Here is a 23895-nt window from a genome sequence, read left to right as displayed (position 1 = left end):
TTACATAAGCCTCTAGCACATGCTTTTTATTTTATATGAGTACATTACGTGTGATGCTAAACTGAGGTTTTAAAAGGAAAGTTGTTTCATCTAAATTTCGGTCACCAGAAGTTGGCTAATGTTTTGGCAGATTTGAAGATATTTTTTTCAGGAGGAGGTACTAACTAAAAGGAGCTCTTTTCTCATCTAACTTGGTCTGTTTCAAGCATATAATATAAAAAAGGAACTTTTATATTGTATGCTTGAAAAGCCTTTGCATTATCCACATTTGAGCTGTGTATTTGGAATTTAGGTATATGTTTCCCAGAGGTGAAGTATTCCATATTTGAAATATTTTCTTTCTATTTAAGTTGTGAATTAAGGCAATGCACATTTTGTAACAATCACGTTATTAAGAGAATTTTTTTTTCTCATTGAAATGAATGATATGTCAGTAAAATGACTTCAGCTCCTGAAAATCATAGTCTCTGGTAATTAAATTATAGATATTGTCCTCATTAAATTTTTTTTTTTAATAAAGAATTTTATTTATTTATTTATTTATTTATTTATGGCTGTGTTGGGTCTTCGTTTCTGTGCGAGGGCTTTCTCTAATTGCGGCAAGTGGGGGCCACTCTTCATCACGGTGCGCAGGCCTCTCACTGTTGCGGCCTCTCTTGTTGCGGAGCACAGGCTCCAGACGCGCAGGCTCAGTAGTTGCGGCGCACGGGCTTAGTCGCTCCGCGGCATGTGGGATCTTCCCAGACCAGGGCTTGAACCCGTGTCCCCTGCATTGGCAGGCAGATTCTCAACCACTGCGCCACCAGGGAAGCCCCTGCCTTCATTAAATATTAAAGTACAGTAAATGTTTCTGCCTCTTTTATACAAATTTATAAAACAGCTTGGAGAGAATGATTTTTCTGTCTCTTTACAGTACCAGTTACATTTTTTTTTAATTAATTAATTAATTTATTTATGGCTGTGTTGGGTCTTTGTTTCTGTGCGAGGGCTTTCTCTAGTTGCGGTAAGTGGGGGCCACTCTTCATCGCGGTGCACGAGTGTCTCACTATCGAGGCCTCTCTTGCTGCGGAGCACAGGCTCCAGACGCGCAGGCTCGGTAATTGTGGCTCACGGGCCTAGTTGCTCCGCGGCATGTGGGATCTTCCCAGACCAGGGCTCGAACCCGTGTCCCCTGCATTGGCAGGCAGATTCTCAACCACTGCGCCACCAGGGAAGCCCCTACATTTTTTTATTCTTTTCATTTTGCTCCTTAATACTATTTGGAGTTTCGATAGCTAAATATTATATCATTTTTTGTAGAAAGAAATAATGTTAGCATCTATCATACATGCGTTAAAATGACTTGTTATTTGAGATGTATGATTAAAATAAACTGTCAATTTATTTGGAATTATAATGCAATATTAATTCTGAGTTCCTTTTTGTGTTAACTCTGGAAATACTTGTGGTAGAAATTTTGCCTGACTGAAATTCCTCTTGAAAATGCCTCAGCATATTAGAAAACTAAAAAAAAAAAAAAAGAAGTTTTGGTCCATGTGTTTAAGTTGCATATACATTTTTGAAAACTAAAATCCATGTTGATAACTCTGACTCTACTTAATGCTGAGGCAGAGAAAAAACTAAAGTTTTTTTTTTTTAGAGAGCTTAAGGAGGTATTTTAAAAAATGTTGTTTCCCTCTCATTTTAGGATCTTCACCGCACAGGCTGCAGTTCTTACTGTGGCCAGGAGGCTGAGCAGGACAGGGTTGTGTTGAAGCGGGTTCTGCTGGCCTACGCCCGATGGAACAAGAACGTCGGGTATTGCCAAGGCTTTAACATCCTGGCCGCACTAATTCTGGAAGTGGTGGAAGGCAACGAAGGCGATGCTCTGAAAGTGAGTATCAGGCTCTGAAGACGGCAACTAAAATTCTTCAGAGAGGGAAATACTGCAGCTATAAATTCTCTTCCCTGGTGCTCCACCTCCTTCCAGGGTACTGACTACACCTTTCTTATTATCCATGATACCATTTCTCCCAGGTTAAAGCCTAGTCACATGACAGACTTATGCAGCTGCCAAATTTGAGGAGAATGATTATGTTTTTAGTCTCTTATGAGACATCATATTTTTTTAAATTTTATTTTATTTTATTCTTTTAACATCTTTATTGGAGTATAATTGCTTTACAATGGTGTGTTAGTTTCTGCTGTATAACAAAGTGAATCAGCTATACATATACATATATCCCCATATCTCCTCCCTCTTGCGTCTCCCTCCCACCCTCCCTATTCCACCCCTCTAGGTGGTCACAGAGCACCGAGCTGATCTCCCTGTGCTATGCGGCTGCTTCCCACTAGCTATCTGTTTTACATTTGGTAGTGTATATATGTCCATGCCACTCTCTCACTTTGTCCCAGCTCACCCTTCCCCCTCCCCGTGTCCTCAAGTCCATTCTCTACGTCTGTGTCTTTATTCCTTTCCTGCCCCTAGGTTCTTCAGAACCATTTTTTTTTTTAATTCCATGTATATGTGTTAGCATACGGTATTTGTTTTTCTCTTTCTGACTTACTTCACTCTGTATGACAGAGTCTAGGTCCATCCACCTCACTACAAATAACTCAATTTCGTTTCGTTTTAGAGACATCATATTTAAAGCAAGCTAAATATTAACTGTATTGATTATCCAGTGATGCATAACAAATTAGTTGCTTCAAACAGCCAACATGTATTACCTCACAGTTTCTTTGAGTCAGGAATCTGGGTGCAGCTTAGCTGGCTCAGAGTCACATCATTGTGGCATTCAAACTCTCAGCTGGGGCTTTAGTCTCATCTGAAGGCTCGATTGAGTAGGGAGAGCATGCACTTTCAAGTTCATTCATGTGGTTGTTGGTAGGATTTCATTCATCATAGATTGTTGGACTGAGAGCCTCAGTTTTTCTGCTGGCTGTTGTTCTTTGCTATGTGGGCCTCTCCATTGTACAATGTGGTGGCTGGCGTCCCTCAGAGTGAATGAGAGAGTAAAAGAGAATGAGCAAGTCAGAAGACATTACATTACAGATCTGTAGCCTAATATCAGAGGTGACATTCCATCATTTTTGTGATTTTTTTTAACATCTTTATTGGAGTATAATTGCTTTACAATGGTGTGTTAGTTTCTGCTTTATAACAGAGTGAATCGGCTATACATATACATATATCCCCATATCTCCTCCCTCTTGCGTCTCCCTCCCACCCACGTTTTATTTATTTATTTATTTATAACTTTATTTATTTATTTATTTTGGCTGTGTTGGGTTTTTTTTTTAACATTTTTATAGGAGTATAATTGCTTTACAATGGTGTGTTAGTTTCTGCTTTATAACAAAGTGATATCAGTTATACATATACATATAGTCCCATATCTCTTCCCTCTTGTGTCTCCCTCCCTCCCACCCTCCCTATCCCACCCTTCTAGCTGGTCACAAAGCACCGAGCTGATCTCCCTGTGCTATGCGACTGCTTCCCACTAGCAATCTATTTTACATTTGGTAGTGTATATATGTCCATATATACATTACCACCCTCTCACTTTGTCCCAGCATACCCTTCCCCCTCCCCATGTCCTCAAGTCCATTCTCTAGTAGGCCTGCGTCTTTATTCCAGTCTTGCCCCTAGGTTCTTCATGACCATTTTATTTTGTTGTTGTTTTTTTTTAGATTCCATATATATGTATTAGCATATGGTATTTGTTTTTCTCTTTCTGACTTACTTCACTCTGTATGACAGAGTCTAGGTCCATCCACCTCACTACAAATAACTCAATTTCATTTCTTTTTATGGCTGAGTAATATTCCATTGTATATATGTGCCACATATTTATCCATTCATCTGCTGATGGACACTTAGGTTGTTTCCAAGTCCTGGCTATTGTAAATAGAGCTGCAGTGAACATTGTGGTACATGACTCTTTTTGAATTATGGTTTTCTCAGGGTATATGCCCAGTAATGGGATTGCTGGGTCATATGGTAGTTCTATTTTTAGTTTTTTAAGGAACCTCCACACTGTTCTCCATAGTGGCTCTATCAATTGACATTCCCACCAACAGTGCAAGAGGGTTCCCTTTTCTCCACTAGTTGCTTGTAGTAATCTCTCATGATCCTTTGTATTTCTGCAGTGTCAGTTGTTACCTCTCCTTTTTCATTTCTAACTGTATTGATTTGAGTCTTCTCCCTTTTTTTCTTGATGAGTCTGGCTAATGGTTTATCAATTTTGTTTATCTTCTCAAAGAACCAGCCTTTAGTTTTATTGATGTTTGCTATCGTTTCCTTCATTTCTTTTTCATTTATTTCTGATCTGATCTTTATGATTTCTTTCCTTCTGCTAACTTTGAGATTTTTTTGTTCTTCTTTCTCTAATTGCTTTAGGTGTAAGGTTAGGTTGTTTATTTGAGATGTTTCTTGTTTCTTAAGGTAGGATTGTATTGCTATAAACTTCCCTCTTAGAACTGCTTTTGCTGCATCCCATAGGTTTTGGGTCGTTGTGTTTTCATTGTCATTTGTTTCTAGGTGTTTTTGATTTCCTCTTTGATTTCTTCAGTGATCTCTTGGTTATTAAGTAGTGTATTGTTTAGCCTCCATGTGTTTGTATTTTTTACAGATTTTTTCCTGTAATTGATATCTAGTCTCATAGTGTTGTGGTCAGAAAAGATGCTTGATACGATTTCAATTTTCTTAAATTTACCAAGGCTTGATTTGTGACCCAAGATATGATCTATCCTGGAGAATGTTCCACGAGCACTTGAGAAGAAAGGGTATTCTGTTGTTTTTGGATGGAATGTCCTATAAATATCAGTTAAGTCCATCTTGTTTAATGTATCATTTGAAGCTTGTGTTTCCTTATTTTCATTTTGGATGATCTGTCCATTGGTGAAAGTGGGGTGTTAAAGTCCCCTACTATGATTGTGTTACTGTTGATTTCCCCTTTTATGGCTGTTAGTATATGTTTTATTTATTAGAAGCCAGTCACTAGGTCCAGCTCATATTCAAGGGGAAGGGCATATACAAGGGTGTGACGACCATGAGGTGTAGATCCTGAGAGGTCACGCTGTAAACTGCCTTATTTGTTATGCTTAATTCTGGTTGGATCTTGTTAATAGGTTGCTTTCACATCTGGGGCAAGGTATGAATGAGGTAGGCTGAGAGTGAATGTCTGTGATGGAAGGTGTTTGTGTGGAGAAAGGTTATGAAAGTGAATTATGTTTCTTATCTTTTAATCTTTGATGTCTAGGGCCTTTTTTAGTAAAAAAATTCTGGAAACACTTTGAGATGGTTCGCTAGCAAGTTAAACTTATAGGTCTGAATATGACTCAGTGAGTCACCACAAATAGTCTTCATGAGAAATGAAGCATTTCAGATGTAGAGGATGGCTACTGCCTTATTTGCTTGGCGTAGTATGGGGTTGCATATTCATATTTGAACCCTGAAGCTGTTTTTGATTGCAGTGTTGTGTGATGGGTGGGATGAATACTTAGTCTTTGTATTCAAGATCGCCCCCTCCTCCCAATTCTGTGTTTGATTGCGGCAAATAACTTAGTGATATTCTCAATCACTCACTTAATGTCATATGGAAAAATAAACACATTTTCCTCCTGGTTTTATATACATCATGGTGGAATTAATTATAAATCCAGCATGACATGATCTAAATCTGTATTCACCCTCTCGATTTTTCCATTCATGTATTTAAGGAAACAGCTTTGAAGGTACTTGTTCATCAAATAGGCAGGGGTGAAGGGGAGGAGGCAGTGACAAATCAAATACGTGAGTTTAAAACATTTTTTATTAAGAAGCAATTTTGTTTATTCAGTCTATCAGCTTTAGTCAGTTTTTTTTTCCAGTATAATTTGCATGACTATGGAATGAGAACTGTCCAGTTGAAATGTTGAAATAAACAATTCGGATTAGAGAGTGGGGTGAAGAGGTTTGGGGAAGGGGATATAAATGCCAATCAAATCACAAAATCTCAGTGATATTTGAAACCAAAAATTCACATAAAAAGATGGATTATTCAAAGCTGAGAAACTGAATATTTATATTTCTGCCTCTAAGACAATGAACTCTGTGGAATGAAATGACATCATCATCATTTAGGAATCTTGTGGTTAGACATTTAATATGCAGAGGAAGGTTGGGTTTATGAAGACACTTCCGATGCTAAGGAAAATATTGGATGTCAGTGTTTTTCCAGCAGCTCTTTTCGCCTCTGCAAGTTGTAGTTATTTGGGAAATTAATAGTTTATCAGAGTAGGTAAACCATTTTCCCTGCTTTTTTGGCGTTTACTGTTTTTTCTTAGTAACTTTTTTTTTTAAAATTAATTAATTTATTTAATTTATTTATTTTTGTCTGCGGTGGGTCTTTGTTGCTGCACGCAGGCTTTCTCTAGTTGTGGCGAGCGGGGGCTGCTCTTTGTTGCGGTGCGCGGGCTTCTCATTGCGGTGGCTTCTCTTGTTGTGGAGCACAGGCTCTAGGCACGTGGGGTTCAGTAGTTGTGGCTCGCGAGCTCTAGAGCGCAGGCTCAGTAGTTGTGGCACATGGGCTTTGTTGCTTCGCGGCATGTGGGATCTTCCTGGACCAGGGCTCGAACCCATGTTCCCTGCATTGGCAGGTGGATTCTTAACCACTGCGCCACCAGGGAAGCCCAACTGTTTTGTTTTTAACTATTTGTTAAAAATTTGAAGCTTCCCCATTATTTTTTTAATGCTTCATTTTTAAGAGCAGTTTTAGATTCATAGCAATATTGAGAGGAAAGTACAGAGATTTTCCATATACCCCTTGGCGCCCCCCCTGCCCCCCCCCACACGACAGCCTCCTCCATTATCAGTATCACTCACTAGAGGGGTACATTTGTTAAAATCAATGAACCTACATTGACACTTCAATAATCACCTAAAGTCCACAGCTTACATTAGGGTTCACCCTTCGTGTTGTACATGCTATGGGTTTGGACAAATGTATAATGACACGTAGTCATCATTAGAATGTCATAAGGGTATTTTCACTGCCATAAAAATGCTCTGTTTTCTTCACTCCCTGCCCCACCTCCCACTAATCTTTTTACTACTTCCATAGTTTTGCCTTTTCCAGAATATCTTATCATTGGAATCATACAGTATGTTGCCTCTTAAGATTGGCTTCTTTCATTTAGCAATATGCATTTATGGTCTCTCCATGTCTCTTCATGGCTTGATAGCTGAATTCTGTTTTTTTTTTTTAAACATCTTTATTGAAGTATAATTGCTTTACAATGGTGTGTTAGTTTCTGCTTTATAACAAAGTGAATCAGTTATACATATACATATGTTCCCATGTCTCTTCCCTCTTGCATCTCCCTCCCTCCCACCCTCCCCATCCCACCCCTCTAGGTGGTCACAAAGCACCGAGCTGATCTCCCTGTGCTATGTGGCTGCTTCCCACTAGCTATCTATTTTACATTTGGTAGTGTATATATGTCCCTGCCACTCTCTCACCCTGTCACATCTCACCCCTCCCCCTCCCCATATCCTCAAGTCCATTCTCTAGTAGGTCTGTGTCTTTATTCCCATCTTGCCACTAGGTTCTTCATGGCCTTTTTTTTTTTTTCCTTAGATTCCATATATATGTGTTAGCATACTGTATTTGTTTTTCTCTTTCTGACTTACTTCACTCTGCATGACAGACTCTAACTCCATCCACCTCATTACAGATATCTCCATTTCATTTCTTTTTATGGCTGAGTAATATTCCATTGTATATATGTGCCACATCTTCTTTATCCATTCATCCGATGATGGACACTTAGGTTGCTTCCATGTCCTGGCTATTGTAAATAGAGCTGCAATGAACATTTTGGTACATGACTCTTTTTGAACTATGGTTTTCTCAGGGTATATGCCCAGTAGTGGGATTGCTGGGTCATATGGTAGTTCTATTTGTATGATTCTTTTTAGTAATGAATAATATTCCATTGTCTGGACCTACTGGAGGACATCATGGTTGCTTCCAAGTTTTGGCAATTATGAATAAAGCTGCTATAAAAATCCACATGTAGGTTTTTGTGTGGACATAAATTTTCACCTCCTTTGAGTAAATACCAAAGAGTGCAATTGCTGGATTGTATGGTAGGAGTATGTTTAGTTTTGTAAAAAAAAAACCTCATCAAACTGTCTTCCAAAGTGACTCTACCATTTTGCATTCCTACCAGCAAAGTCTGAGAGTTCTTGTTGCTCCACATCCTTGCCAGCATTTGGTGTTGTCAGCATTCCAGATTTTGGCCATTGTAATAAGTGTGTAGTGGTATCTCACTGTTGTTTTAATTTGAATTTCTCTGATGACTATGATGTGGAACATCTTTTCATAGCTTATTTACCATCCGTATATCTTCTTTGGGTGTCTGTTAAGGTCTTTGGTCCATTTTTAAATCAGGTTGTTTGTTTTCTTATTGTTGAGTTTTAAGAATTGTTGTGTATTTTGGGTGACAGTCCTTTTTTAAGATCTGTCTTTTCAGGTATTTTCTCCCAGTCTGTGGCTTTTCTTCTAATCCTCTTGACAGTGTCTTTTACAGAGCAGAAGGTTTAAATTTTAATGAAGTCTAACCTACCAAGTATCTCTTTCATGGATTGTGCCTTTGGTATTGTATCTAAAAAGTCATTTCCCTACTCAAGGTCATCTAGGCTCTGTTATCTCCTAGGAGTTTTATGGTATTGCGTTTTAGATCATAGGTCTATGATCCCTTTTGAGTTACTTTTTGTGGAGAGAGTAGGGTTGTTCCAGCACCATTTGTTGAAGAGACTGTCTGTTCTATTGCCATTATGTATCCTATTTTTTTTTTAAAGATCTAATGTTTGGTCTTTGGAATACAGTAGTAGGTGAAGTAACATAGCTGACACAGTACCTAGCTGGCTCTTATGTCTTATGTCAGATTTTGAGATGCGTTTGGACAGAGAATTGCAGTGTGTCACAAGAATTACTGTGATAATTGGAATTCTTTTTCTTGTTTTCATGTAATTTTGAGGGATTGTAATCGCTTCATAAAAACTTACAAATTCATTAAAAAATCTTTCTTGGTATTATATAGCTTATTCTAGATGAAAAGTGCAGTAATAGACTGTTACCTTTAAATTTTGCCTTCAGATCCCATAAATCTTCTCCTTACCTGTAGAGTGCGAGGTCCCTGACAGTGCCCTCTGCTCTGCTGACAATCTGCTCTCCCCTCCGCTGGCCTGGGCCCTCCAGGACTTCCTCCCTCCACACAGCCTGAATGTACTGCTTTTACTGCTAAGCTCCTATTTTCAGGGTGATGCTGCATTTACCTGGTAAATTCTGACCCTGTGTAAGAAGGCTAAGGCGGTTCCCTGGGCCTGTTCACTCCTATAGTAAAGGCCACGGGGGGCCTTCTTGAGAGTATGTCCCCACTCTTACTGACTTAGTCAAAACTATGACCCTAGGACTTCCCTGGTGGCACAGTGGTTAAGAATCCGCCTGCCAATGCAGGAGACACGTGTTTGAGCCCTGGTCTGGGAGGATCCCACATGCCATAGAGCAACTAAGCCCGTGCGCCACAACTACTGAGCCTGCGCTCCAGAGCCCGTGAGCCACAACTACTGAGCCCGTGTGCCACAACTACTGAAGCCTGTGCACCTAGAGCCCCGTGCTCTGCAACAAGAGAAGCCACTGCAATGAGAAGCCTGTGCATCGCAATGAACAGTAGCCCCTGCTCGCTGCAACTAGAGAAAGCCCACGCGCAGCAACGAAGACCCAACACAGCCAAAAATAAATAAATAAAATAAAATAAATAAATTTATAAAAAACAAAACAAAACAACTATGACCCTAAAAGTAGAAGTTACAAGCCAAGGATGAGGGGAAAATGGGCCCTTGGCAGGTCTGGGAGAAAATTATTTTTTTTGGAAAATAGTGTTTTGTGATATGCTGAAAATCAAAATATGAGACGACTACTTCTCCACCAACGTATAGGACCCACTATGATTTTGTTCTTTTATTTTTTAAATTAATTTATTTATTTTTGGCTGCATTGGGTCTTCGTTGCTGCGCACAGGCTTTCTCTAGTTGCGGCGAGCGGGGGCTACTCCTTGTTGTGGTGCGCAGGCTTCTCATTGCAGTGGCTTCTCTTGTGGCGGAGCACGGGCTTTAGGTGGCGGGCTTCAGCAGTTGTGGCACGCGGGCTCAGTAGTTGTGGCTCACAGCCTCTAGAGCATAGGCTCAGTAGTTGTGGCGCATGGGCTTAGTTGCTCCATGTCATGTGGGATCTTACTGGACCAGGACTTGAACCTGTGTCCTCTGCATTGGCAGGCAGATTCTTAACCACTGCACCACCAGGGAAGTCCTATGATTTTGCTCTTAATTTTGCTTTTTCTGTGCTCTAGGGAAAGAGCAGGTCTTCTAAGGAGGAGGGCATAAACCGAGCATGCAAGCTGACATATAGAACTCACGTGTGTTTTGCTGGGTCATTCTGGTGGTCCTTGACATCTTAGAAAAGATGCAGAAAAATCAGAAAAGTCAGAATGAAAATAGTAATTTGAAGAGCATGAGACAATCTCATGAAAGAAATCCCTATTTAAAAGTACCATTTGCTCAAACAAAACCTTGTTGCACTCTCCCAGGAGAGGAAGTGGACAAAAAGCCGACATCAGTTGTCCGAATAACCCAGGTTGATGGTCAGTGAATCTTGAGACCGGCTGCAGTTGGGATGTTTCATGACAGGCCAGCTCTTGGTTTTCAGGTTAAGGTTGTAAAACTGTGCTGATATGAGAGAGCCGACATTGAGATTCCTGCCGGCTGCTGAGAAAGCACGTGCTCCGTGGCTTCTCAGAGGGAGGCTGAGGGTTTTATTTATCATCACAGCTACTTATAGGATGAACTCAGGTCTAGCAGCCCAGCTAGAAATTTTAGACATTGGCAGATGTGGGGTCTGAGGTACTTAGGCAATTATGCCGCCCGCTCCTTACCCAGCGGAAGAGGAGCCTTGAAAATCCAGAACATTTGGTTCTGACATATGTAAAGGATAGTGTGCTTTGGTTAACTGCATTTTATCTGTTTGAATATGTTCTATTTAGGATATATTAGTATACCGGTTTTTATGAAGCAATCTTTTTTTTTTAATAGATTTATTTTGTTTGTTTATTTATTTATTTATTTTGGCTGCGTTGGGCCTTCATTGCTGCATGCGGGCCTTCTCTAGTTGCGGCTAGCAGGGGCTACTCTTCGTTGTGGTGCATGGGCTTCTCATTGCTATGGCTTCTCTTGTTGCGGAGCGCAGGCTCTAGGCACGCAGGCTTCAGTAGTTGTGGCACGTGGGCTTTAGTAGCTGTGGCTCACGGGCTCTAGAGCGCAGGCTCAGTTTTTGTGGCGCACAGGCTTGGTTGCCCCGTGGCCTATATGAAGCGATCTTATTCTTTTTTTTTTTTAATAAATTTATTTATTTTTGGCTGTGTTGGGTCTTTGTTTCTGTGCGCGGGTTTTTCTCTGGTTGAGGCGAGTGGGAGCTACTCTTCATTGGGGTGCGCGGGCTTCTCATTGCGGAGGCTTCTCTTGTTGAGGAGCACGGGCTCTAGGCGCGTGGGCTTCAGTAGTTGTGGCACGTGGGCTCAGTAGTTGTGGCTCACGGGCTCTAGAGCACAGGCTCAGTAGCTGTGGCACACGGGCTTAGTTGTTCTGCGGCATGTTGGATCTTCCCGGACCAGAGCTTGAACCGTGTCCCCTGCATTGGCAGGCGGATTCTTAACCACTGCGCCACCAGGGAAGTCCAACGATCTTATTCTTTATCTTTTTCTTCAGATTATGATTTACCTTATTGACAAGGTACTTCCTGAAAGCTATTTTGTGAACAATCTCCGGGCACTGTCTGTGGATATGGCCGTCTTCCGAGACCTCTTGAGACTGAAGCTCCCTGAATTATCTCAGCACCTGGATACTCTTCAGAAAACTGCAAACAAGGAAAGTGGAGGTAGTGATGATACATTGCTATTTTACCTTTGAAAATAGTTTACTTCTGTCGTTCCACTGTACGTAAGTGCCTAAACCTTGAATGGAAATACGTATTTTCAGATATTTCTGTTGGTGAGAGTTTAATGCAATGAAATAGATTTCTAGAGAACAAAAACAAAACTAAAAACAAAACCAAGAACAAAAAACAGAGGGCTAAATGTTGAACCTCTAACTGGTTATGGTTAGGAACTCAGTCAAGAACCTAATACTTCACCAGTACCAGATCACCAAGTATATATTGTACTCTAGGTAAAGTAGTGTATCTGTGTCTTGCCATCTAGTTAAACTGCTTTAAGTTGGCACCAAAACTATAAGAGTTCTTTAAAACTGAGCTACAGGTACAACTTAGCACAGACTGTGGTTTTGCCTCAACCATTGATGTTATGGAGAGTGGAATATGTATTTTCATAAAGTTGTAGGAGATAAAAGCAGTCCTTTGGACTGAGCTCCTTTTATTCATTCATGCGAAGGGTATTTAGATTTACTTGAGATGAATGGGCCTGTTCTTGCTGGAGAAGGGCTCTTCTGGACCTCTGTTTAGAACCTGAGCCCTGCAGGAATGGGCTGGGCTGAGTGGGGCGGTGATGGAGACAGCTCTGCAAGCAGCTCTGAGTCTCCTCCATCTAGCCGGCTTCGTCCAGTTTCCCAAGTACCTGAGCTCATAGCTGTCATTATACCCACTGCTTGCACTTCTCCGGCTGTGCTCAGGATACCAGAAATAGAATAGTCAGAAGTTTGCTATGCTTCCTTTAAGTGGTTGCCAGTTCCTGATCCATGCATTTAAATCTGGGAAAATACGAAAGGATTTTGAGGACCCTATCTATGATTAAAATACACTGGAAATTTTAGTGACACCTGAGCGTCTCTAAGCATTTTCTTCTAAGTCGTTTGAGCAATCTTACTTAATTTGGCTGTGCAGTATACTTGTGAACCGATGGGGATTTCGTAAAGCTTCCAGAGAGACCAAACTTTTCTGTCCTGGAGTCAGACACACTTTTACTGGGCTCCACGTTTCCCCCAAATGCCCTGTACTTGCTTAAGTGGTGACCTCAGATTCTAGTCTCTGAACAAAGCTATTCCTTTGTTCATAGGTAAGAAGCAAGAAAATGAGTGCAGGAGAACAGATCTTGTTTTGCTTGTACTTGGGTAAATGCACCTTCTGACTGTAATTTGGAGGGATAATTAGTCCAAATGTCTAAATTTTTATATTTCATTAAAATACACGCTTATGTGATCACAGGAAATCGGAGGGGACTCTTTTTTTAGTGAATCCAGAAACTTCAAAGTGAGGTGGATCCCAGGTCTTTAAAACTGGGTATAGTTTAGTTAAAAATATTGTAAAATTTCACTTTGCTTGATCTCCGAGTATTTTGGGATTTTCCAGCTTTATTTCTGTTACTGATTTCTGGTTTAATTCCATTGTGGTCTGAGAACTATGTATAAATCAAGAAGTAGACAAGTAACTGCTAATGAGCAATTTTATTTTTATCAGCAGCATTTGAATAAAGGTAGGCTTTAGGAGGTTTTGAAAATCAGCTTTTACTTTTGAGAGGTTAAAATCCTTCCTTTTTATCCTGTTTTCGGTAAGGAAAACATCCTCCTTAATTTTCAGCACCCCACAATAGGTAGAGCCAAATTAAATTTTAGGTTAAGATTTCTGAAATATCACGAAGAATCTGTGAAGTTCGTATTATTGAGATTTTTATTAAACACACCTATGTTCTTCCAAAAAAAAGGAAGGACAAAAGGAGGAAGGAACCAGAATTTAGAGATATAAAGAAATCAGTCAGGAAATAACATATTTGGGTGGACATGGGAGACTGAAAGAGGGTATTTTTACATCTTACAAGTTGTCGATTCTGGAGAGATGTAGAGTGTTTGTTTTATTTCAGGTGGATATGAGCCCCCACTTACGAACGTCTTCACGATGCAGTGGTTTCTGACTCTCTTCGCTACGTGCCTCCCTAACCATACGGTTTTAAAGATTTGGGATTCAGTCTTCTTTGAAGGTTCGGAAATCATCCTAAGGGTGTCGCTGGCTATCTGGGCAAAACTGGGAGAGTAAGTGATTTCCCACTGCTGTTCTTTTCTGTGGTGTTGAGGGCCTTACACCATTTTTGTGCTCTAACAAGTAAAGGATTGATATTTAGGTTTGAGGAGGAGAGAAAGTTGTGAACTGGGTGCAATTGCTTCTGCCTTCTGAACTGTCAGCTGGCTCTTCTGTGAATGTGGGGGGCAGAGAGAATCCATTTTACTGAAGGAGGCAAGCTGTTTCAGGCCTGTAGGTCTCCTCCTCCTCAGTGCTGGTGTCCTGCCTGGTCCGAGCTGTCAGCATCTTTCCTGACACTGGTTGGGGAGAGGGAAAGGGACTTAGGTGGAAGAGGAACAGGCAGATCTGGAGAGGACTGGGTAGGTTTGTTGGTTAAGACTGCAATTTGGCTTATGTTTGAATCTTTATAATTTATTTTGTGACCTGTGATAAAATTAAATGAGATAATATGTATAAGGGTATCTAGCATGGTGCTTGGTACCTAGTCAACAGTAGAACTTATTTCATTTCATCAAGAGTTAATTCTATGTTGAAATCTATTACTACTAAACAGATTTTACTTACATTCTTGTCTAGTAGCAGAGCTGAAAAAACTAGGGTATTTTCACCTATCTCTAATATATTATGACTATTACATTAAAATTCTCCCTTTTGGGTAATGGAAGAGACATCAGGAAGAAGTTGTTGCAGTTAACTGAAGATGCAGAGGATTTTTAAAAAAAATTTTTAATGGAGTATAATTGCTTCACAATGCTGTGTTAGTTTCTGTTGTACAACAAAGTGAATCAGCCATATGCATGCATATATCCCCTTATCCCCTCCCTCTTGAGCCTCCCTCCCACCCTCCCTATCCCACCCCTCTTTGTGGTCACAAAGCACTGAGCTGATCTCCCTGTGCTATGCTGCTGCTTCCCACTAGCTATCTATTTGACATTTGGTAGTGTATATATGTCGATGCTACTCTCACTTTGCCCCAGCTTCCCCCTCCCCCCACCATGTCCTCAAGTCCATTCTCTATGTCTACGTCTTTATTCCTGCCCTGCCACTAGGTTCATCAGTACCATTTTTTTTTTAAGTTTCCATATATATGTGTTAGCATACGGTATTTGTTTTTCTCTTTCTGACTTACTTCACTCTGTATGACAGACTCTAGGTCCATCCACCTCATTACAAATAACTCAATTTCATTTCTTTTTATGGCTGAGTAATATTCCATTGTACATATGTACCACTTGAAGATGCAGAGAAGTTTTTAATGTTTCTTTCCTAGAGCTGTAAATGACTTGAGTGGGTACCCATAGACGACACGGATCAGAAACTTTTTCAGTAGCCTTTTTATCTATGACAAGTTGTTTCCTGGGAGACTTGCAGTATTTTTTACTTTTTGTAAGAAAGATCCACTGACTATCAATTCAGGGATTAAAAAAAATCATTGTTGTGTGGAAGTATTTTTAAATATCATAGAGCTATCTCCTTTGCCTTTGTTTTATTGTACATAGCTTTTCAGCTAGGCAAATAAATTCATCTGTGCGGGGTTTGTTGTGCTATTTACTTATCTGATTACTTTCTTCCAATGTTTACCTCTTTCTGCAGTCACATATTTCCAACCCACTCTACACCTCGTAAACTCTTTGAGCTTTGATAATTTCTCTATCAAACACTATCACACTCTAACTGGTGTTACTGAGTAATTAGCTTATGGGATTAAAATGCTAAAGCACTTTACTGTATGCTGAGTCAGTTAGGGTCCTCTTTTTGTTAGTTCTTAATTATGGGGCAGGAGGAAAAGAGGTGGTTCTCATTTTATTCCCATCTATCCATTATCTGTAGGATCAGAATTTATTCATATGGTCATCCCAAGGCTGGCACACTGTTGAAATAATAATAGCTACACTTAAAATCCAATATTCATGGAGTGCTTGCAATGGACAGGCATGGTTCTAAGCGCTCTAGATGTAAAATTAACTCATTTAGTCCTCACCATCATCCTATGAGGTAGGTTCTGTTATCATCCCCATTTTATAGATGTGGGCACTGAGGCACAGAGAAGTTAAGTAAATTGCCCCAAATCACCCAGTTAGTAAGTGGAAAGGCCTGATTTTGAACCTAGGTACCTTGGCTTTATAATCTGTGCTTTTAATAATGTGAATTTACTGCTTATAAATGGCTCCTGTTTATGAAGTTCAGGGATCTATGAATCAGACTGGTAGAATTTTAAATGTTTCATAGTCTTTGCTTATTATAATTATACATGTTTTGAGCGTGCAGCTTGTTAAACGAAAGGAAAGGCAACCAACATGTATACAACATCAAGTACCTGCAGTGCCGTCATTGTGTTAGGAAGTTTAAACACATCATCTCATTTGATTCTCCCCACAACCCTGTGAAGTAGGCAGGGTTATTCTCCCTGTCTTTTCAAGTGAGAAAACTACCCCAGGAAGGCTAATTAACTAGTTCAGTGTCCCACAGCTAATGAGTAGCAGAGCTGGGACTTAATCCTGGATCTTTCTGACTGTAATCAGTCAGACTCCAGGGCCTGTAATCTTGTCCACAAACTTTCCATTGGAAAAATCGTAAACAGTATGCAGGTGATCTCCAGCTTATGTGTACCTGAGTAACATATGTGCCTTGTGTGTGGTTATCCATGGGACCCTTCCCATCACCCTGCTTCTGCAACGTGAAATTTCCTCCTTTGCTCATACCAGCGGTACTTTTGGAACATGTAAGCTGTAGACCATCTCCTTAGCCCCACTGGCATCTCTTTCACATGTCCTTTCTTTTCTGACTTGACTGCCTTGGTTCCCTCCCTCGTTGCCTCATGCCTGGCACTGTCCTCCCTGGCCTCCCCATCGTACCCCGAACTCGCCATGCCACCTCCCGGGCAACCTTGCCAAGGGCATGTCTGTTCCCACACTCCATATTAAAGGCCTTTCAGTGACTCTTGTCCTGAGGGGGCTCAGCAGGCAGGGGAGGCCTTTGCGATTTGCTCTCTGCACCTCTCTGCCCTCAGCTCTCCCTGGTGCCCCCAGCTGTGCAGCCGCTCCCATGCTGGTGGTGGGGACCTACATGCAGTTCCCCGGTAGTGCCTTCTGTCTCCTGTATCCACATCTTTGGGATGCTTTTTCCACCTTGTCAACCTGCAGAATATTTTTCAAAACTCATCTTAGGCATTACTTCTCTTCCTTACTCTTCCTGCCACTCGCAGGATAAACTTAACCACTTTATGCCCACGTGCTACTCGGTATTTTTCATTAACATGTCAGCCGTTTATTTCATTTATTTATTTACATGATTGTGGCAGTGGGATTTGAACAGCACTCCAGAGCATGGAATTTTCCCATCATCATATTGTTTTTGGATGGCTCTATGGGAATCCCCTAACCTTAGTGTATGCCAAAGAGCATGTCTTATGATTGGTGGGCAAATAGAGTTATCCTGCTATACAAAGAATGTCATAATAGATAAAACAAATACACAGGTCTCTTTGCTTTGGGTTATTCTTTCCCCCTCTAGAAGAAGGATTAAAGTCTCACCTGTCTCACAGGATGGGAGGTGACAGATTCTTTATTTACATGTCGAACCAAACACAGGAAACAGGGTGTAATTTCCCACTAGCAGCAGTGTCCTGAGAAGGGCTGCAAAGACTACCTGTGAAAATATCCTGTGGACTGATGAAATATGCAGATAAAGTTTTTGTATATTTCATCCTTCACTTCTACTGTGGTTTGGTTTCAGTCTGTCGATGCCACTGCAGTTTGAAGATCCAGAGAAACAGATTCCCTCTAGGGAATAATTGTACTTGGGCACCCAATTTCCTGGTTATAATTTCTGATCAGTGATGGGTATTCTGATGTGTAGAATGTGTCACATGGAAACAATAAAGATGCCACAGGTGGGGCTCTGAGTCAGGGGAGCAGCATAGCAAAGATGGGAACTCATCCTAGAATAAGTACCTTTACATTGCCCTTCGAATTTTTAAAATCTTTTCTCTGCCTAATACAGGCTGTACTGTGAGTGTATCATAGGATTTTGATTTTTGTTGGTTGCTAACTTGGTCGATTTGATGGCAAGAGAAAACATATCTTGTTGTGCCTGCAGCATGTACCTGATAGCGTGGGTGTCCTAAACAGTTCCTTTTTCTGTCCTTTATCTAGGCAGATAGAATGTTGTGAAACAGCAGATGAATTCTATAGCACCATGGGGCGCCTTACCCAGGAGATGCTGGAGAATGATCTTCTGGAAAGCCATGAACTCATGCAGGTGAGTGGGCAGTGCCACCCCCCTTGGCTCGGAGGACCCTGGTACCGTGGGAACAAGCAGTGCCAGAGCAGCGGTCTTGGGAAATGTATTTGCCCAGCCCTCAGATGTAGTTTTTCAAATGACCAAGAGTCTATATATAATTTGTTAAGAATCTAACTGTGTCACAAGAGGAAGGAAGAAATGGATATTTGTTACGGCTTTCGTTCCAACTGTGTTGCTTAAAAATCATAACGTGCAATACAAAAACAAAACAAAAAACCACCAGACCTCCTCCCTCACCCCCAGATCACCAGGTATTTGTTCTGAATCTGATTCTTAGCCGTAGAGGGAGACTTGTGGGGAGAAATAATTATTTCTGGGAAGGGATTATTGAGGATAAAAAAGGAGATTATTCTAATCAGCATTTTGGTTTATTTGTTTTGCCCACATTTGCAACTCATGTTATTACATACGAATCATAAATTTCAAAATGGAAGACTTGAAGGGTTTTGTCATTTTTCTGGCATGTTGCTGTATCTCAAGATTACATTCGCCAAATCATTAAAATTGGCAGTGAGTATAGAAGAGATAGCGGATTTGTGAACACGCTCTCTTCCCTTAGGCTCTATAACATGATTTTTCTGCAGTCTCCTCCCGCTTCTGACCACTGCTTCTCTTCCTAGTTCTTCTTTCCTCCTGCCCACTGACTAAAAGTTGGTCTTGTCCAAGGTCGTCCTTGGACCTTAGTTCCTTCTTTCTCTGTGGTTTTTCTCTCCTTTTGTTTTTTTTTTTGGTGCCAACTTTCATGTTGGGTTCCATGCCTGAGGTCATTTTTGGGTGGTGGAGCGCAGTCAACAGGTTAGAGAACAAAGACTCAGGCCCTGATTTAGGACTTGTCAAGTGAAGAGGTTCCACTCCTTTGCTTGTATCCTGGTACCTCCAGCTCTTTCTCAGAATCCCTCACTTTTAGCAGACAGCTGCCCGATTCATTGAGAATACTGACCACCTGGTATAACTTCCCTGAACATTCATATTTTGTATTTCACATTTTCTTTGCATTGTCATCTGGTCTTTCTTCCTTCCTGTCTGTCTCACAGGTGGAACGCTCTATCTGCCCCTGACCTCTGTGTTCTGCTTTCAACTCCTCTCACACATCCTGGGCTGTTGCTTCATCGCTCATTCTGTCTCTTAGGGGGAAGTGCCTTTTATTGAACATTGTTGTGGATGTGAGGTCCCAGCTTGGCATTTTCCACATGTGAGATCCTTTACGTCCTACAGAATTGCCTGGTTCACGTGCCCCAAGCGGGACTGTGAGATCTCATCCCTTCTCCCTCACTCATGAAACTACAGTGACTACTCACTGCCTACAACACAAAGCATGGATTTCTCAGCTTATCATCCGGTGCTCTTGACTGTCTGGCATTAACCCATCTTTTCAGCCATAGTTCCTATTCCTCCCTTTTGTACCCTTGACCTCGTCTAGTCAAGTCACACTGTCTTCCATGTTCCCAGAAATGCCTGGGAATATGGCTGCTCTACACCTTTGTTCTCTCGGTTCAGTCTTTCTCTTCTCCCTTCACGTGTTTCAGGCCTGCCTCCTTGTGAAAGTTCCAGTTCAGATGCCATCTTCTTCGTGAAACGTTCTGATAGTCTCAACTGAAAGCGTCTCTTTCTTTGACTCACCACATTTTCCTTGTACCTCTTTTGTGAGCCTTCATTACATTCTACCTTGATTTGAGGCTGTATCTTATTTCCTCAGTTATATTGTAAGTTCCTTGAGGACAGGGGCTGTGCTTTGCTCATAACACAGAGCACTTTGCCTTTTACTGGTGCTGCACAGTAAATGTATTAATTCATTAAGCAAATATCTATTGAGAGTCTGCAACTAGTTTTCTGCCTTCTCTTTCTCAGTAAATGTTTGCTGAATTAAACCACACTCGGAGATGATGGCCCTCCTTCTAGGGTCCCTCTGCCCTAATACAGTCCTCACTTTGCTGCCAGAGCATTCGTCCACACTTACTGCTTTGGTCATTTTATTGTTCTTCATAAAACCTTCTGTGCTTCCTTGTTATTAACTGCAGTAAATAAAATGTTTCGGCCTAGTTTTCTAGGCCCTGTATTAACTTCTCCAAATATTAATTGAGCATCTCTCTCTGTCAGAAGGCTTTCTTGAGGGAATTAATATCTGGTTTTACCTTTCAAGATGGATAGGAGTAGGTCGGGCTGTGTGTGTGCGTGTGTGTGTGTCTGTGTGTGTGTGTCCATGGGTGCATGCACGTGTGGGGTGTGTGAGTGTGTATGCTTGAGGCAGTGGTGCAGAGCAGAGAGGCAGTTCATGGCTGAGGGAACAGCATGAGCCAAGGCATTGGCAATGAAAACCTTTATGGTGTGGGAAGGAAGCTACAGGAGTTTGGTATACAGGGATGGCTCATGGGAGACCGCAACCCATGGTAAGGAGTGTGGACTTGATCCTGGAGGTCAGTGGTTGTGAGGTTGTGCTTGCTGGAGTTCTTGGGCCTCTGTGGAACCTTTGGAAAGGGAAGAAGAAGAGCTGTGGGCCTGAGAGGTTTTAGGAAGAAGAGGGAAGTGGTCTCAATTGTGTCTGATGTCGACTACAAGGGCAGCTCTGTGAAGGGTGGACTTGAAGGGGTCACCGTGGGGAGGCAGTGAAGGGTAGAAGGAAGAATGGAACAGAGGCAGTACTTAGAAGATGAAATTGACAGGACTTGGCCGTGGGAAGTGGACATGGGGTGAGGGAGAAAGACAGGGAGAGCCAAGGACAGCCCCCAGGTTTCTGGCTTTAGGAAGAAGAGGGAAAGTTCACGGGGGGAGGAAGGTGGATTTGTCTTCACACTGGTTGCATTGGAGGTATTCTGTGGTTGCCCCATTTCTTACCTATGCAGAGGCGCTCCCCACTACTTCACAGCCAGGACCTATTGCACTGGCCATAGCTCTGTCCCCACCCAGTCCTCTGTGGGCCCTGCTCATCCCCATGACAGGGCTTGTGGTTCCCTCTGACACCCTATCTGGGCAAATCCTTTGTGTCTACCGGATCCCACTCCATCTGTTCTCCCCTCCCCTCAGGCTCTGTCATCTCAGCCCTCGTTGATGATACCTCTTCCCTACTCCTTCAGTACTTCAGATTGTCAGCAATTGACTTAATGTTCATTACAAATTATATTGTTTGGTATTTTTTCAAATATGTTAATCTTGTCTAGCAAGTTCCTTAATGATAAGGGCCTTGTATTACTCTGTATCCCCATAACATCTAATGTAGTGCTAAGAATCCACCTGGTTGCTCAATGCATACACAGAATTATAGAACATTAGAACTCGAGGCAGTGGTTTTCAAACGTGACTGTGTATAAGCAGCATGTCAAGAGTGTATTAAAAGGCAGATATTTGGCCCGTGGGTGGTTCTGATGCAAGTGGCTTTGAGCTGACACTTAGACAAACACTGGTTTGAAAGAAGCTTAATGGTCCACGTAACCTAATTCTGTCATTTTACAGAGAAGAAACTAAGACATGGAGAGTGAGCATCTTGCCATATTCTTAGGTTGTCTAGTGGCAGACCCAGGACTGGGGCCCAAGCTCGACACCTGGCCAAGTGCTTCTCCTCACCACCCAACACAGGGCTTCCACCTTATTGGAAACATGACTTTCTAAAAGCTGAAATCCCTTTTAGAAGAATGAGCAACGTTTTATCTCACCTAAAGTTTAAATATTGCCAGAAGGAATGATAGATATGTTGAGATACTCCATCTTTGTCCCTTAGGAATTTCCAGTCTTAAGTATTAGGAGAAAAGAGCACCCCTTCTTTACTCTGCTTTAAGAGAATCCTGGAAGGAAAAATGTAGGCTGTGGCTTGATTGATTAGAATTCCATTTTAGCGGCATTTCTCCTGCTGAGGAAAACATCTGGTGAAGATGAATTGAGCCTAATTTTGTACAATTTATGTTTTCATGTTTCTTGTAAAGCATGTCAATAATGAAAGAGAGAAATATAGTTCCTTTTCAGCAGTGCCTAAATATAAATGTCTATTTAAATATGTGTTGGTAGTTTGGGCAGTAAATAGACTTGGTGGTTTTCCTTGACATCGTAGAGTATTAAGGAGAGAAATGCTGAATGTCATTTCAAGCACTCTCTTTTCTGTACTCTAAAAAAAAATTAATTCAATGGCTGTGATCCAATTATGGTAGACTTTAAGTCTGTCAGCAAACCTGAAATGACTCCAGATGAAAAATTTGGACTGCATACAAGATCTTTATTTCCAAGCTGAAGAGATGAAAACGTTCTCCCTGCTTGGTCCTCCGTATTTTTTTCAGTTCTAGGTGCCATACGCAAAATAATCTACTGGGTTTTTTCTCCCTGCAAATTGCATCACTCTTTTATTTTACTAGTAATGGCCATTTAAAAAAAAACAATAATGTTAGAAAAAGATATTGGGGGAATGCTGATGAAATAGTGTATATGGATTTCAGTAAGACTTTTGACAAAGTCTCTCATGAATTCTTTAAGAGTAATATAGAGAAAAGTTAGTTAGATGCTGTTTACTAGATGGGTTTTAGGTGCTTAGGAAAACCTAGCCCAAAGTGGTTGTCAATAATTTACTGTTACCTGCGGGGAGCTTTCATGTGCCACGAGGCAGGACCTGCCCTTGGACTGTTCCCTTTTTTCTATCAGTGATGAAGTAGAAATTACATGGATGTGAATGCTTGTCCAGTAGAAGGTTACTGTTTGATTAATTAGTGCTGTCAAAAATGAAACCGTCTGCCTTGCAGAATTGTGTGTGCCCATAACTGAAAGTGATTAAGCGATGCCTTTATGACCATCTGTTGGAGATGCTTTAGAGGGAACTCCTGCTTGGGAGGGAGGTTGAACTAAATTATGTTTAAATTTCTTTCTAACCCTAAGACCCTATCCATGTACTATACTTTGGCTCTAAGATGATTAGTAAAATTCCTTTCTTGAAATCTGTTGTAAATCTCTGATTTACACAGTTGGAAATCTACAGCTTCTCAGGTATCCTGAGGACTGTGGTGGTGTGTGTGGTATACCTTCATGGGATAAACATGCCTGCCGACATGTGAGACCTTTAAATAAGTGAGTGAATATATGCAAAGTACTATAAACACATTTGTTTCAGGAACACCGATGTATGCTTTGAAGGGCTAACTAAAAGTAAATTATAGAGAAAGGAAGACCAGGAATAGAGAATGCAGCTCAGTGGAGCCAGTGTTCTTTTTGGTCCAATGTCTTTAGCTGAGTCGCCCTTGAAGGAGCTTGGTAAGACCCCAGACTATTTACCCTGGAGCAGGATGGGACAGATTAGGGGCAAGATGTACTTCCCTTTCTTTCTTTTTTTTCTTTTAATATTTATTGGAGTATAGTTTATTTATAGTGTTGTGTTAGTTTCAGGTGTACAGCAAAGTGAATCTGTTATACATTTACATATATCCACTCTTTTTTAGATTCTTTTCCCATATAGGCCATTACAGAGTATTGAGTAGAGTTTCCCATGCTATACAGTAGGTCCTTATTAGCCCTTTCTTTTCTTATACACTTCCTTCATGAGGCTGGACAAAGGAGTTTTCTGATAACTTTCAAT

The 23895-nt window shown here is 41.1% G+C and overlaps 1 protein-coding gene across 3 annotated transcripts in view; it reads left to right on the top strand.

Annotated features, from left to right (window-relative positions):
- Positions 1-23895, top strand: part of TBC1D30 (TBC1 domain family member 30) — an 86255-nt gene that overhangs the window by 47245 nt on the left and 15115 nt on the right. For all 3 annotated transcript variants that reach the window (XM_057557624.1, XM_028165891.2, XM_007179749.2), the window contains 4 exons: positions 1688-1873; positions 11789-11957; positions 13891-14059; positions 18203-18308. In XM_057557624.1, coding sequence (XP_057413607.1) covers positions 1688-1873; positions 11789-11957; positions 13891-14059; positions 18203-18308 — 630 coding nt within the window. The remainder of the gene's footprint in view (positions 1-1687; positions 1874-11788; positions 11958-13890; positions 14060-18202; positions 18309-23895) is intronic.

Source organism: Balaenoptera acutorostrata, chromosome 11 (genome assembly GCF_949987535.1).
Source record: "Balaenoptera acutorostrata chromosome 11, mBalAcu1.1, whole genome shotgun sequence".
Lineage (NCBI taxonomy): Eukaryota > Metazoa > Chordata > Mammalia > Artiodactyla > Balaenopteridae > Balaenoptera > Balaenoptera acutorostrata.
The sequence above is the reverse complement of the archived record's forward strand: the minus strand, read 5'-3'. Positions and strand labels throughout refer to the sequence as shown.